This window comes from Tenrec ecaudatus, chromosome 1 (assembly GCF_050624435.1).
Source record: "Tenrec ecaudatus isolate mTenEca1 chromosome 1, mTenEca1.hap1, whole genome shotgun sequence".
Taxonomy (NCBI): Eukaryota; Metazoa; Chordata; class Mammalia; order Afrosoricida; family Tenrecidae; genus Tenrec; species Tenrec ecaudatus.
In genome coordinates, this window is record NC_134530.1 from 132,375,627 (window position 1) to 132,391,154 (window position 15,528).

At 41.2% G+C, this 15,528-nt stretch overlaps 1 protein-coding gene across 1 annotated transcript in view; it reads right to left on the bottom strand.

Annotated features, from left to right (window-relative positions):
- Positions 1-1,661: 1,661 nt before the first annotated feature.
- Positions 1,662-15,528, bottom strand: part of PLPPR5 (phospholipid phosphatase related 5) — a 188,002-nt gene continuing 174,135 nt past the window's right edge. The window contains exon 6 of the mRNA XM_075539991.1: positions 1,662-1,826. Within this exon, the coding sequence (XP_075396106.1) occupies positions 1,662-1,826 (165 nt within the window). The remainder of the gene's footprint in view (positions 1,827-15,528) is intronic.

Sequence of the window (15,528 nt, forward strand, 5' to 3'; positions counted from 1 at the left end):
CACTTGAAGATTATACCTTAATTCTTTGCGTAACCATATCATGCTATTGACACAGGATGATTTATATAAAATTGAACCCTCCAACTGAATCAATAAGCAACATCAATAAATGGAGAAAATGTTAAGGTTATCAAGGATTTCATTTTACTTGGATCAGCAATCGATGCTCATAGACGAAGCAGTCAAGAAATCAAATGGCAAATTGCTTTGGTGTTGTTAAAAAAACTCTTTAAAATTGGAAAGGGTGTCACTTTTAAGACAAAGTTGACTCGATCACTCATGTGCATGAAAAAGCTGGACAATGCCTAAAGAAGATCAAAGAAAACCCAATGCACCTGAGTTACGTTTCTGTCACAGAATACTGGCTGTATCCCGGACTGCCAGAAGAACAAACCCATTTTTCTGGGAGGAAGTAAAGGCAGACATGTTTCTGATAAATAAGGATGTCGAGACATTCTTTTACATACTTTGGGCATGTTGTCAGGAGAAAACAATTCCTGGAGAAGAACATCATGCTTTCTATGAGAGGATATGAGAGGATCAGCTACAAAGCAGAAGACCCTTAGCAAGATGGATTGGCAGAGTGAGTGTAACAATAGGTTCAAAAACAGGTATACTTATGAAGATGGTTCAGGACTAGGCAATGTAATTCTCTGACATACATGGGGGTGATATAAATCCGCGTGGTCTTCATGGCACTTAACTGCAGCAACAGGCTCCAATATATTTTTATTTGTGCAGTTAACAGAGGTGCTGTCCAAGTTGTATTGGAACATTTTTGTTCATCCAAATGCAAAATATTTACTGTATTTCTAGGTAATTGCTAATTTTCTTACTGAAGTCTTTCAATAACTTTTATTATGTTATCCAAAATCCTTTGGTAGCCTTCATACCATTGAAACACATGATTAGCATATAATTAAACTCATTAAGATTTTGTTCTATATGTGGAAATGTGCAGATCTAAAGCAAAGCCACTGGTGGCTCTGAACCTAAGGACATCATCGTTTTACTCTCTCTGGAAAAGGAAAGTCTTAAGCAAAGCTTTTGTCAACATTTGCTTCAATTCCTATTAGTGATGCCCAAGAGAGTGGCCAGAACACACACACCCCCACTGGACATTGGTGTGTATCACTAATGTACACAGCATTTTCTTGTGTCTAATTAGCATGAGATTTCTGTGTTCACTGCCAAGCCCAAGGAGACAGGCCTGCCAGTCAAACAGCTGCACGGTCTGGGTTCATTCAGCCCCACTTGACTCAATTCTGCCTTCTTTCTGACATACCTTTATATATTTGTGGTTCAACCTATATTCATTATCAGTTGTCAGTCATCATTCTAAGCACTTTCTCATGCAAATGGAGCATGAAATAAAATCTAAAGTCATATGTGTGAAAAAGGCATACATTCTAGAGTAAATGATCATATTATGGAGCTTATTCAATGAGCATTCCACAGTATTCCTTAATTAGAAGCTGAACATATTCCATAATGCAGGGACTCTGCTTTTTGTTTCGAGGACACAAAGAGATGTGAAAGGTGACATGCACTGCTCTAAATTTTGCTAAATACGACACTAGACACTGAGATTGTAGTAAATTAACAATAAGTGTGTCGGCACACTCCAGACAGACACAGGAATTCATCTTCTCAGCTCATAATCACATCTTAGAACTCAAATTCGGAATCACCTGTACAGATGTTACCTTTTCCAAAGGACTTTCTGCTCGAGGGATGCTGATCATTGGCATCTGTGCCAGATTATCCATATGTATATGCTCATTTTCTGGTTGTCTTCCCTTGAAATTATTTACCACACACACAACCTAAAAGTTTAGAAAACAATTAGAGTTAAATTAAAATCCTGCTCCCTTTACAACCAGCTTTTTAAGTGGCTTAATAACTCTAATCATAGTGATAAAGCATTAAAATCACTTAAATATTACATGTAAGTAACTTAACACTCAGATTTATCTTGTACAAATTTTAATTGTTACTGCAATGCATATATAATCAAGACAATTCACCAATTAATATGTAGATTAATTAATGATGAATTTTTTATTATCCCACACTTTCATTACTTAAGGCATAGTCAGTGCTCAAATCAATCCAAAAATAACATCATAACGTTATAAAAATTATAGCAAGCTAACCTTTTACTAATGTGAATAACCTACAACTTAATTTAAATGCTAATTATTTCCCATTGCTTCAAAATCATTATATTCATAATAAACCTTTTACAATGTCTATTCTCAAATTTAGTAGAAAACCCTTTAATTAACCTAGCTTATTCTGTATTATTGTATCCCATAAATACATGGCATTTCAACAATAGCTTCCTGGGATGACTAGTGAAATAAAGACCCCCTGAAAGAAAGGAAATTGATCCTGGTTTCAATTGATCAAAAATCACAGGTGACAGAATTTTAATTACATGAGAGGTTCTGAAACTCTATTGTGCATAAAAATAAAGTTTGGGCGCGAATAAAAAGAAAGGTTGCATAAATCATCCCTCTAAAAATCTGGTCTAATGTTTGAAGCCCACCACCCATTTGGAGGGTGGACACAGAGAGGAAGGCTCTGGGGAATCACCTTTGACCATAGTCTTGGGACGTGACCAGCAGAGTTGCTGCCATGTTACCTTGTTATCCTGCAGAGAGCATTGGAAAGTGGATCACTGCAAATGCAGTTAGGTTAACACTTAACAGCTTCCCCTTTGGAACTCCCGTTTGACCCATTTTAAATTTGTTTTACTTTTTAGTATTTTCTGATTTCTTTCCAATTGAGCTTTTTCTCTGTTTTACTTTGTTATTGTTGTTTGTTTTTTTTTTTAAGGGAGTGTGCTTTTCTGCTTGTGAAATCCAGGATAGGTAAATCTACAGAGACAGTAACTGAATTAATGATTTTGGGGGAGTATGACAGAGGAGGTTGTGGGGCCACGAGGAACCAATAACAGTGAGTACAAGAAGGGGAGAGAAAGTTCTAAAATTGATTGTGATCATGATTGTACAACTCTTCTTAATATGATTGAACTATTGAAGTGTATGATATGTGAATTACATGACAATAAAACTACTGGAGAAAAGGAATCTAGTTTAGTAAGTGAAATATTGAGAGTAGAATTTAGCACTTTAAAATGCATTCCAGAAGCTTCTGATGTAAACACAGTCTAACAATATCATGTTCTGCATCCTAATTTGGTGGACTAGCCAGGAGCCACGGAGTCTGAAAAGCTTTTGAGTGGTCATCCAAGGAGTAACTATCAGTGGCTCATGTCCAGAGGAAAGAAGAGTGATTCAAATCAAAGACACCTGGGAGCAATTAGTCCAGTTTCTTAATGGACAACTCAAACATCAGTCTCAGAACACTGAGACTGGAAGACCTAGCCAGTGGCCAGTTATCACTATCAACTACTCAGAAAGAGATCGCATTAGAAACTCCTAGACAGAGTGGGAGGAAAATGTGGAACAAAATTTAAAGTCATAAAAACATCAGGCTTTCTGGTAAGATCGAGATTGGAGACAGCTGCAAGACTATTGCCCTTAGTCCCCTTTCAGGCCTAGAATTGAAATCACCCCAATGGCTCAATTTTCAGTCAAGCCACCAGGCAGGTTCATACAGGTACCAGAACACGAGGGAGATACATAGAGCAAAAGCAACTATTTTCGATTAAGAGGACAACACTGAACCAAGGACAAAGTTCCACAGGGTGAGAGGAAATGAGGAGGGGCTATGGAAACCACAGGGAGAACTGGGATATGGGGTGTTGCCCTGAGGGACTGCCATGGATGAGGCAGAGCACGTTTTTTATGAATCATTGAATGTAAAACTGGTGATCTGCTCTGTACATGTTCACACAGATTCATCATAAAACGTTTTTTAAAAAAGCATCTCAAGCAGGTAGGTGAATATCTTTAGAAAGCGTAAATTAACACATGACAATTACTGGGGTCGCTTGGCTATATTAATTACTAGTTAAGATATTCTTGGGTTTCCTTTGGGTGTACTTTATGTTATATTATTCAATCAATATTCAGAACTTATTTGTAGTTAAACTAACTTTAATATTTAAAAAATATGTGCCATGAATGGAATTGTCTCCCAAAGCACCTGCCAACGTGCCTGGGTCATGATTCTCAGTGGTTCAGCAGTCACAGAATTGTGCAATTGGCAGTAATGTCATGATGCATCATCTCCCATGATGCCCTCTGATGTAATCAACTTATACAGATTGGAGGGACCAGTGCAGGAGGCAGTAACTTCTGTTAAGTCATACCTCCCATATATGTAAGGCCATTTCCCCACCATGTGTTCTACATCATCTTTCGTCTTACAAGAGATGAAAGGAGAGAGAAGCAGAGAAGGAAGAATCTGATGACCAACAGAAAGAAGAGCCAGCCTTAGAGTGTGTCCTTTGGACCCAGGTTCCCTGCACTGAGAACCTTTCAGCTTCGGGCTAAGAATGGTGCAAAATACATGGATATCACCATGGATCATTAAATTGACAGATGCTGAAAGGAGACAGGACAAGAACGTAGTGCCAGCAGAGAAAGAAAGCCATCCTATTGAGCTGGTGCCGAGAATTAGGATTTCTATGCTCGTTACCAGTGAAAGAATGAATTCCTGCCGGCGAACTCATCGACTTGCGGTATTTCTGTTATGGCAACACTAAATCATTTTGTACTGAATAGTGGGTTGCTCCTCTAACAAAGATCTAAAATGCACAAGTGTTCTTTTAATTGGGTAGTGATTGGAAGTTGGAAGATTTTTTCAACAGTTTTATTGGCATCTAATCCACATATCATACAATTCGATAATTCAATTATATCAGGAAGAATTGTACAATTATGACCACGATCAGTTTTAGAACATTTCCTTCCATCTCCTACCCATCACTCTTAGCTTCCTATTTCCCCCCAAGCTCTCCTGCCAACCCCCCAGGGAACCATGAAACAGTTACTATCTCTATAGATCCACCCATCCTTGATTTCATATACTGAAGAAAGCACTTACAAACAAACAAACAAACAAACAAAACCCTAGCAAGATGAACAACAGAAAAAAGATGAAAAACTTCCAAGAAATGAAAGCAGAAAACCTTAAAAATTTAACAAATTAAATGGATCATAAGGAAGATCAAATGATAGGGTGCTTCATTTTACTCTAACTACGTCTGCAACAATCTATTTTCCAAGGCATCGTACATGAGAGCATCTGATATCCGTGGTCATGAGGGATTCACCATAAGCTTAATACACATGTACTTCTCCTCATTTAACACAAAAATTAAACTGAAATAGCTTTAAAATGAGTCAAAAGGGAGCTCAAACTGCTGTCATAATTGACTTTACGATACCCTTTGTCTGACAACAGGATTATTCAAATCCCTCAAATATGACTGGAGGGCATTCCCAGAGGCTTAATCCATGTGGGAACCCTGAAAATGGATTTTGAGCTTCCACTGTCACCGATAGCCTCTCCCAACCAGGTACTCACATTTTAAACTGCGACATCCTTCCCTCCTTTAGGTTTGGATTATATTACTTAAAATTCTTGAATCACACAGGCTGGTGTGCTTAGTTGACATGCACTTAAATGGCTGATTGTTTGAAAATATTCCTTTAATATCCTAGACACTATTATTTCGGATAGCTGGGCACCATCTAGTTTCTTCACCACACTTTGCTACAGCACCCATATCTTCAGTGATCCCTTCATGAGGTCAACCATCAAGCATTAAGCAACTAATAGTTCCTAGACTATGGCTAGAATTAATTGCAAGCTCAAATCCGTGTGTCTATGGTTTATTTACATCTCTGGCTCACTCTAGAGACATCTTTGACATTTTTTGGGTAGAGATCATTATCCCTGTGGGGCATCAATGAGGTTGGAACAATTGAAAGGTGACTGTGGTAGTTGAATAATCTGGGGTCAATTTGAGAGAATTATGAGTGAAGGGGTGGAGTCTGGCCTGTCAATCAAGATATAACCAATGAGGCCTCTGGGTGGTCACGGCCTTCTCCTGAGAATTCTGAGAATTCTTGTTTTTCCTCCTTGGAGACGGGAGACACTTCACTCTCTGCTCACTTCCTTGGAGACTCTCTCCTGACAAGGCTGACTCCCTGCTCCACATTCCTGATGAGAAGCCACATGGACCTACCCTGATACAGCCAGCACCCTGGACCTGGAGAGGCCACGGGGAGACCTCTGCCAGCATGGAGATGCTTACAATGGCACTGGATCTACAAGACTTCCCACTGGCCTATGATCATCCTGCATTTGGCATCATTGCATGTGTTTCATGAATCTGAAGAGGACTTTATAGACTGGTATCACACATATGGGCGCATATCGGACTTATGGGCTTGGACTGGACGGAGTTGGGATGCTTCTCAATGTACAATGACCCTGTAGATAAAGCTCTCTTTTACACACATATGAGTGCCTGGGAATTTGTTTCTCTCATCCACCCAGACGAACAGTGCCTCAGACTATAGGCCTGCATTGCCTTGAAGAGTTGCTGTTGTTAGGTGCCACCAAGTTGGCTCCAACCCATTGCAACCTTACGCACACCAGCAGGAAGCACTGCCAGCCCTGTGCCAGCCTCACCACTGCTCCTATGCCTAAGCCCACTGATGCAGTCACTGTGCCAATCCATCTCCTGGAGGGCCTGCCTCTTTTTTTGCTGCCCTTTCATTTTACCAAACACTATGGTCTTCTCCAGGGACTGGTCTCTCCTGACAATATGTCTAAAGTACGTAAGATGAAGTCTTGCCATCCTTGCCTCTAAGGAGCACTCTGGCCTTTCTTGTTCCAAGATAGATTGGTTTGTCCTTTTAGCAGTCTATGGCACTTTCAATATTATTCGCTGGAACCACAATTCAAATCCATCTATTCTGCAATCTTCTTTATTCAATATCCATCTTTCATTTGCATAGGATGCAATGGAGACTACCCTAAAGAGACTGTTGGTGAAATTGCGGATGGATTTCAAAGGCAGTTCTGGTGAGGGCTCAGAGTGAGTGAGGCGATCTCTGACACCAGGCCAGTGCAGACAACAAGTCACAGTAGCAGCTGAGAGGGAGCAACAGCCAGACTGAGTCCACAGTGAGCTCACAGGGGCTAGCCCACAGAGTGACTGTCTTTGGGCAGAAAGGGTCCCTGTAGAGTGGACGCCTCTAAGCCCAGGTCAGCGGAAATCAGTTTACTGATCATAGAACAATGGAGCTGAGCACCTTTGGGTCTTGGTTTCCCTTGGAATGGGGGCCTCTGAGCACTGTTGGCAGAGCTAAAGAGCTTTGTAGTACTTACATGAAGCAGAGAAGAGGTTGGGGGCAGAGCCAAGAGGCCTGAAGGGTCAAGAGACAAGGAGCACAGGAAGCAGAGCTGCCCAAGTCTCAAAGAGTTTGGAATCACAAAGGGTTGAATCGCAGCCCACTGGGGCTGAAATAGTTGGGTCACGGCCATCTCGATTTTAAAGAAGTATGTCTTTGCCTCTTTGGGTCCAGAGGGTTAGGCAGCCATTTATAAATGCCAGTGGCACGGATCCTACTTTGAAAGCTACTCAGCTATTCAAAGCTAATGGAGTGGCATTTTCATGGCCAGGAGCTAGAAGAACAGCTTTGTGTGTCCAGGGTGTGTGTTTGTATGTGTCCGTGTCATTGTCACTCAATTGAACTAGAGAAATGGGGCCACCCAAAGACAAGGGAAAAGTTGCCCTTCCAGTGCACTTGGAAGTTGGAGCTGCAGCCGAGGGCGACAGTGACTTCAGAGAGCATGGCCAAACTCAAAGGCTCCAGAGAAGAGCTATTGTCTGGATGATCTCAGAGATCACAGGAGTATCTTCAAGCTTTAAGAGCTAATGTAAATTATTCTTTTGGATTCTTTTTATGTGCTTAATGCCTGCTTTGGAGCCCTGGTGGCTTAGTGGTTACGCATTGGGCTGCTCACTGAAAGGTCAGCAGTTCAAAACCACCAGCTTTTCCAAGGGAGAAAGCTCAGGCTTTCTACTCCTGTGAAGAGTTACGGCTTTGGAAACCCATGGGAACAGTTAGTTCTAAGCTGACCTATAAGGTCATTATGAGTTGGAATCAACTTGATGACAGTGAGTTTTTGGTTTGGCTTGTTCTCTGCTATTTCTTTTTTCCATGGAGTCTCTCACATTGGTAATGGAATTTTGCCTTATACCTATTCCACCATTCTATTTTGGAATAGACAATATATAGTCTAGATCAGTGGTTCTCAACCTTCCTAATGCCGCAGCCCTTCAATACATTTCCTAATGTTGTGGGACCCTCACCCCCACCATAAAATTATTTTCATTGGTACTTCATAATTGTAATTTTGCAACTGTTATGAATCAGGCGATCCCTGTGAAAGGGTCATTTGACCCCCCAAAGGGGTCGTGACCCACAGGTTGAGAACCATTGCTCTAGATTCACATATGAAGAGGAATTTTGTCCCAGGTTGACTAAGCATCTTTTGGATAATACAACAGTGAAGGTGCATGTTTGCTTGCAGGTGTTAAGGACATTAATTTTGAGGAAGCAATGGAATGATATGGATTGGATTGGATTCCCCAAGCATGTGTCAAGTTAGTTGGGCCATGATTATCAGGGGTGCACAGTCATGAAATTGGTAGTTCTATGTTGATGTTACCATCCCAATGACATATTCTGATATAATCAATCAATCAGCTGTAAAGGAGCTAGGGTAGGGTGCAACACTCCTACTCAGGTCATGGCCTTGATCCAATGTGAGGGGAGTTTCCTTCGATGCGGCCTGCCTCACCTTTTATAGATACTAGGAGAGAAGTAATCAAAGAAGGGAGGACTTGACTACCAGCAGGTCCAGGGTGGAGGGAATTACTTAGACTGAGGTGCCTGGACATCTTCAAGGAACAATGGAAAACGACATATTAAATGGACACAAGACCTTCCCCAGAGGCAACAGAGAGAAGTCCTTCCCCAAATGTGGGTGTTCTGAATCAGACTTTGAAAGTTGGACATTGAGTAAGGAAGCCTGAAGAAAAATTGATGCATTTGAACTATGATGTTGATGAAGAATAAGGACTTGTTTTTTTGTGTTATAAGAGCACTGGATAACCAAGATAATATGTAATCATACAGCTAAATTTCACATGTTTATAAAGGTTCCACTGGAAGTCCTTTTATTTAGTAGAGATCATTACTAAATATTATCAAATGCCAAACAGATCTTGGTTACACACCAGCTTTCGAATAAAATTACTTTACAAGCCAATAGCTTACTATCTAATAGATTTTATGTTAAAAAGATAATTTCTTTCAAACGTATATATTTATTTTTTCCTCCACCTCTAAGAAGAGTTAAACATCAGAAGCACAGATCTAAGTAGGTTAAACTAGTCCCTCAACTTCAACACTGCTATCTTAAAATAAGGGGTAGGAAGGGCTTGTGGATGAGTACTTGATAAACCTATTATTAAATAATTTTGCCAATTTCTTGACCCTACAAAGGACTTTGAGATACAAGAGTTCTAAAACAAGAGCTATCAAATTTTGTCTGTAAAAGACCAACACAAAATCAAACCAACCATCCTTGAGTTGATTTAAACTCACAGCCACTTTAGACAGGATTCCAAGACTACAAATCTTGCTGGGAGCAGACAACCTCACTTTTCTCTCACCAGACAGCTGGGAGGCTTGAACACCTAATCTCTTTGTTAGCAGCCCAGTAGCTAACCCACAGAGCCACAAAAGCTCCTCTGTGAAAGACTAAAGAATAAATATTTTTGGCCTAAGAGTTCATACAGGCTCTGTAGCCACTACTCAACTCTGCTGATCTAGCAGTGAAGCAGTCATGGAAAATTGGCAAAATGTTACATTTTTATACAGCTACTTTACAAAAACAATATATATAACAAATTTGGCCTATGCTGTCGTTTGCCAATTGACTCTTGCTCTGGAGTATAAAGAATAACATTTAAAAAACAAACAAACATTAGCCAACAAAACCAGGAAGAAGAAAAAATAAGGCATTATACTCATTTATTGAAACATAGTCAATTTATTTTTCATTAGTACTAAAAATGATTAGAAAATTATTCCAATGAAAAAGTTTCCAAAGGCCTGATGTGGAACGATCAAGGGTAAGGTTGCGTAGAGAAGAGGTATAGCTGTAGCCCGGGTGGGGATGGAGCATGGTGGTGGGGCAGGAGGAAAGTCAAGGGAGATGGAGGAAGGCGCTGGGAGTCAAGGGTCATTTATGGAGGTCTAGACAAAGACATGTACATGCAAACATATATATGAGGATGGGGAAATAGATCTAAGTGTCTACATTTATAGGTTTAATATTAAGGTGGCAGAGGGACCTTGGGCCTCTACTCAAGCACTCCCTCAATGCATGAATACTTTTGTTTATTAAATTGGTACTCTCTGATGCTCACTCTCCCGACACAACTGCTGGAGCCAAAGTGGGTGAACAAGTAAATGTGGTGAAGGAAGCTTATGGTTCCCGGCTATCAAAAGAGATAGTGACTGGGGTCTTAAAGGCTTGAAGATAAACAAGCGGCCATCTAGCTCAGAAGCAACAAAGCCCACATGGATGAACGCACCAGCCTGTGTGAGCGAGTGATCCCAAAGGAATCAGTTACCAGGCATCAAAGAACAAAAAATCATCATATCATTGGCTGCACACCTCCATGATAGGATCGCTGAAGACAAATGGGTGCATAAGCAAATGTGGCGAAGAAAGCTGATGGTGCCCGGCTATCAAAAGAGATAGTGTCTGGGGTCTTAAAGGCTTGAAGATAAACAAGCGGCCATCTAGCTCAGAAGCAAAAAGCCCACATAGAAGAAGCACACCAGCCAGTGCGATCATGAGGTGCCTAAGGGACCAGGTATAAGGAAGGCATCATGCAAAAGAAAAAAAGAATATGTGTGTGTATATATATATATATATATATATATATATATATATATATATATATACCATATTGAATGAAGGAGGAAAGTGCAGAGTGGAGACTCAAGGCCCAAGTGTCAGCCACTGGAGATCCCCTCATAGAGGGGTTTAGGAGAGGAGAAGGGTCAGTCAGGGTGTGAGGTAGTACCGATGAAGAGCACAGCTTTCCCCCAGATCCTAGATGCTTCCTCCCCCCAACTACCACGATCCGAATTCTACCTTGCAGGGCTGGATAGGGCAGAGGTTGTACACTGGTACATATGAGGGCTGGAGGCACAGGGAATCCAGGGTGGATGATACCTTCAGGACCAAGGGTGTGAGGGGTGATGCTGGGAGAGTGTAGGGTGAGTGGGTTGGAAAGAGGGAACTGATTACAGGGATCCACATGTGACCTCCTCCCTGGGAGAGGGACGGCAGAGAAGGGGGGGAAGGGAGACTCCGGATAGAGCAAGATATGACAAAATAACGATGTATAAATTACAAAGGGCTCATGAGGGAGGGGGGAGTGGGGAGGGAGGGGAAAAAAAAGAGAACCTGATGCAGAGGGCTTAGGTGGAGAGCAGATGCTTTGAGAATGATTGGGGCAGGGAATGTATGGATGTGCTTTATACAATTGATGTATGTATATGTATGGATTGTGATAAGAGTTGTATGCGCCCCTAATAATACGTTTAAAACAAACAAACAAACAAAAAAAGAAAAAGTTGCCAAATGTTTTTCTGAAATAAAATTTATTGAAATTAATAACTGTGCTCATGGATAAATAACAGTGAGCACTGTGAGATTAAAAATGTTCATCTTATATTAATATGGCATTTTGAAATAAATTTAGTTGTCTTTTAAATTTCCTTAGGCGGGAACAGAGTGGCCAGGTCTCCAGGGAATGCTGAAGGTGGATTTGGGGGCCAGAGTATGGTGCCCCAACAGACTGGACTCGAAAACATTCCTAAAGGCCAACGAATAGTCCTTGAACTAACTATAAGCTTTTCTTTCTTGTTGGTTTTTTTGTCATTGGTTTGTTGTTATTTTGTTGTATATTGTTGCTTGGTTTTGCTCTGTCTTGTTTTTGTGCATGTTATTATCTCCACAGGTCTGTCTAAATAAGATAGGCTGGATGAACAATCTGGAAGAGAAAACAATGGGACCGACAGTTCCAGGGGGACATGGGAGCAGAGGAGGTGGGGGAAAAGGTAGTAGTGTTAACAAACCCAGGGACAAGGGAACAACAAGTGAACCAAATCAGTGATGAGGATGGTGTGGGAGGCCTGGTATGGTATGATCAAGGGTAATGTAATCAAGAGGAATTGCTGAAACCCAGGTGGGGACTTAGCATGATAGTGGGACAGGAGGAAAGTCAAAGGAAATAGAGGAAAGAGCTGGGAGGCAAAGGGCATTTATAGAGGACTAGATAAAGACATGTGCATATGCAAATATAGTTATATATGAGGATGGAAAAACAAACTTATGTGCATATATTTACAGGTTTACTATTAAGGGAGCAGAAGGACATTCGGCCTCCACTCAAGTACTCCTTCAATGCAAGAATACTTTGTTCTATTAAACTGGAATTCTATGATGCTCACCTTCCCGACACAACCACTAAAGACAAAGTGGGTGAAGAAACAAATGTGATGAAGAAAGCTGATGGTGCCCGGCTATCAAAAGAGATAGCTTCTGGGGTCTTAAAAGCTTGAAGATAAACAAGTGGCCATCTATCTCAGAAGCAACAAAACTTACAAGGAACAAGCATACCAGCCTGGGTGATCACCAGGTTTCTAAGGGATCAGTTATCAGGCATCAAAGAACAAAAAATCATATCATTGTGTGCTCACTTCCATGATAAGATTGCTGCAGACAAATGGGTGCATAAGCAAATGTGCTGAAGAAAGCTTTTGGTGCCCGGCTATCAAAAGAAATAGCGTCTGGGGTCTTAAAGGCTTGAAGGTAAACAAGCGGCCATCTAGCTGAGAAGCAACAAAGCCCACAAGGAAAAAGAACACCAGCCTGTGTCATCAAGAAGTGTTGAAGGGATCAGGTATAAGGCATTATCAGAACAAAACATCTTACCATAGTGAATGAGGGGTGAAGTGTAGAGTGTAGACCCAAAGCCCATTTGTAGGCCACTGGACATCCCTTATAGAAGTGTCTCGGGGAGGAGACAAGCCAGTCAGGGTGTGATGTAGCAACAATGAAACACAACTTTCCTCTATTCCTAAATGTTTCTTCCTCCCCCATTATCATGATCCCAATTCTACCTTATAAATCTGGCTAGACCAGAGGATGTACACTGGTACGGATAGGAACTGGAAACACAGGGAATCCAGGATGGATGATCCCCTCAGGACCAGTGGTGTGTGTGGCTATACTGGGAGGGCAGAGGGAGGATGGGTTGGAAAGGCGGAACCGATTACAAGGATCTGTATGTGACATCCTCCCTAGTGGATGGATAACAGAAAAGTGGGTGGAGACGTCAGACAGGGAAAGATATGACAAAATAATAATTTATAAATTATCAAGGGTTCACGAGGGAGAGGGTAGCGGGAAGGAGGGCAAAAATGAGGAGCTGATGCCAGGGGCTTAGGTGGAGAGCAAATGTTTTGAGAATGCTGAGGGCAATGAATGTGCAAATGTGCTTTACACAATTGTGATAAGAGTTGTACGAGCCCCTAATAAAATGATTAAAAATAAATTTCCTTAGGCTTAGAAAACTCTTTACAGGTTGTAGAAGTAATGACTTTGCCATCAGTATGAGCACTATTGAAAAGCTGAGAATTCTGATGTGAAATGTAAAAATTCCTAAAACATAATAAATATTCATGAAGGGAAACCTATTAGCATAATGATTATACTTCATTACTGTTATTTAAATTATAAAGAAGGAGATAGCCAAATGAGTAAAATCATATTCAAATATTTAATAAGTCTTGTTTGCTACTTCTCATAATTCCAGACATAATATTCTACTCAAAATCCTACCTGTGAAAAGATCTCTTTAAAGGGTGAAAGAGCAAAGAGGCCATATTTTTTTCAATAGTCTCATATGCATGTGAGAGCAGGAAAGTGAACCGGAAGATTAGGGAGGAATTGATGCATTTAAATGGTGGTGTTGGTGGAAGTAACCATGAATTTCAAAGTACCATGGATTTCTGGAAGAACACACAAATCTCTCTGGGGGAAAATACGGTTTCAAAGCTCCTTAGGAGGGGGAAGGGAGAGAATGCAGGGCAGGAACTTGGAGCGAGCAGTCACTGGTCGGCACTTTAGCCAAAAAATGCCTAGGAAACCCTCCCCTGAGACTCCTACATCATGACAACGTTCTTACTCATTCCTGTCATCACACAAGGGCACCTCTGCAAGATTTCTTTAAGAAATGATCAGATTTACACATTACAGTCCTGATTTATCTCTTTCTGACTTTGTTTCTACCCTTTAAAAAATGTATATAAAAGACTCATTTTTTTCCTTCAGTTAATATGAACTGAAATTGACCAGACGATACCCAATGATAATAGCCTATAAAATGGGAACTGGACTCTTTTAGGGAAGGGAAGGAAGCACCCTCTATGCAGTTGCACAAGTCAAAAAGCTGTGAATTTATCTTTTATGCCTTTCACTCAGTCTGCTCGACTTTACTTCCTTTACATCTTAATTTCTTATATTGACTTTGTTAGATCCTTGTTTCAAAGACTAATTTACCACCCCTTTCCCCCTGGATTCCTACAGAGCTTGCTCGACAGCTAAACCATCTTCCTGAATGTATCTGTCACCCTCAAGACACTTACATCTGAAATGTAAGTTGGATTACTTCATCTTCCTCAAAACTCTTGGTGGCTTGGCCTCTGATTTCTCTTTAATTGAAGTGTAAACTCTGGGCCTTCCAAGGAAGCCTCCCTAAGCTCAGTTTAACACACCTTCTTTACTCGCCCCCCCCCACCTTCCTTCTGTTTGCAGCCTCCTCTTCACCCCTTCTCCCTAGTACACGGTATCTCACTCACCTATCGTATATTGTCTCAGCATCACTTCGACAGGGAAGCCTTGTCAGCTAGCTTCTCCAGTCTGTTTGTTTTCTGCTTGTTTGGTTGGCTTTTGTTCACAGCTAACTGAGATTCTTTTCATCCAAGCACGTGATACAGGAGTTTGCATCCACGGGAGTTATGGTCTCTAGGAGTCCTGGGCTGTGCAGCTGTTACGTGTTAGGCTACAATCTTCATGGGGGACCGGGAGAGAAAGGCTGGCTTTCTACTCCCATAAAAAGTGACAGCCTTGGAAACCCAAAGGGGGTCTCTGAGAGTCAACAGTGACTCGACGGCAGTGAGAGAGGAATGGTTTGACGGCTGTATGTCTATTCCACGGCTGTAAACTCCGTGTAAGCAGGGACCCCCTCTCCATGTTGATCAGCACTATCCTAACAATGAATAGAGTGATGGGGAGTGAGCAGACACATGAGTGAACATGAAGCCAGATTTAAAGTTCTCCGGTTCCTATTATTCCCAGTTGAGTAAAATTACTCTCCTTTAACCCCGTTTTCACATTAGCAGCTTCCACGTGTACAATGCTGCTCTCACAAACATGACATAA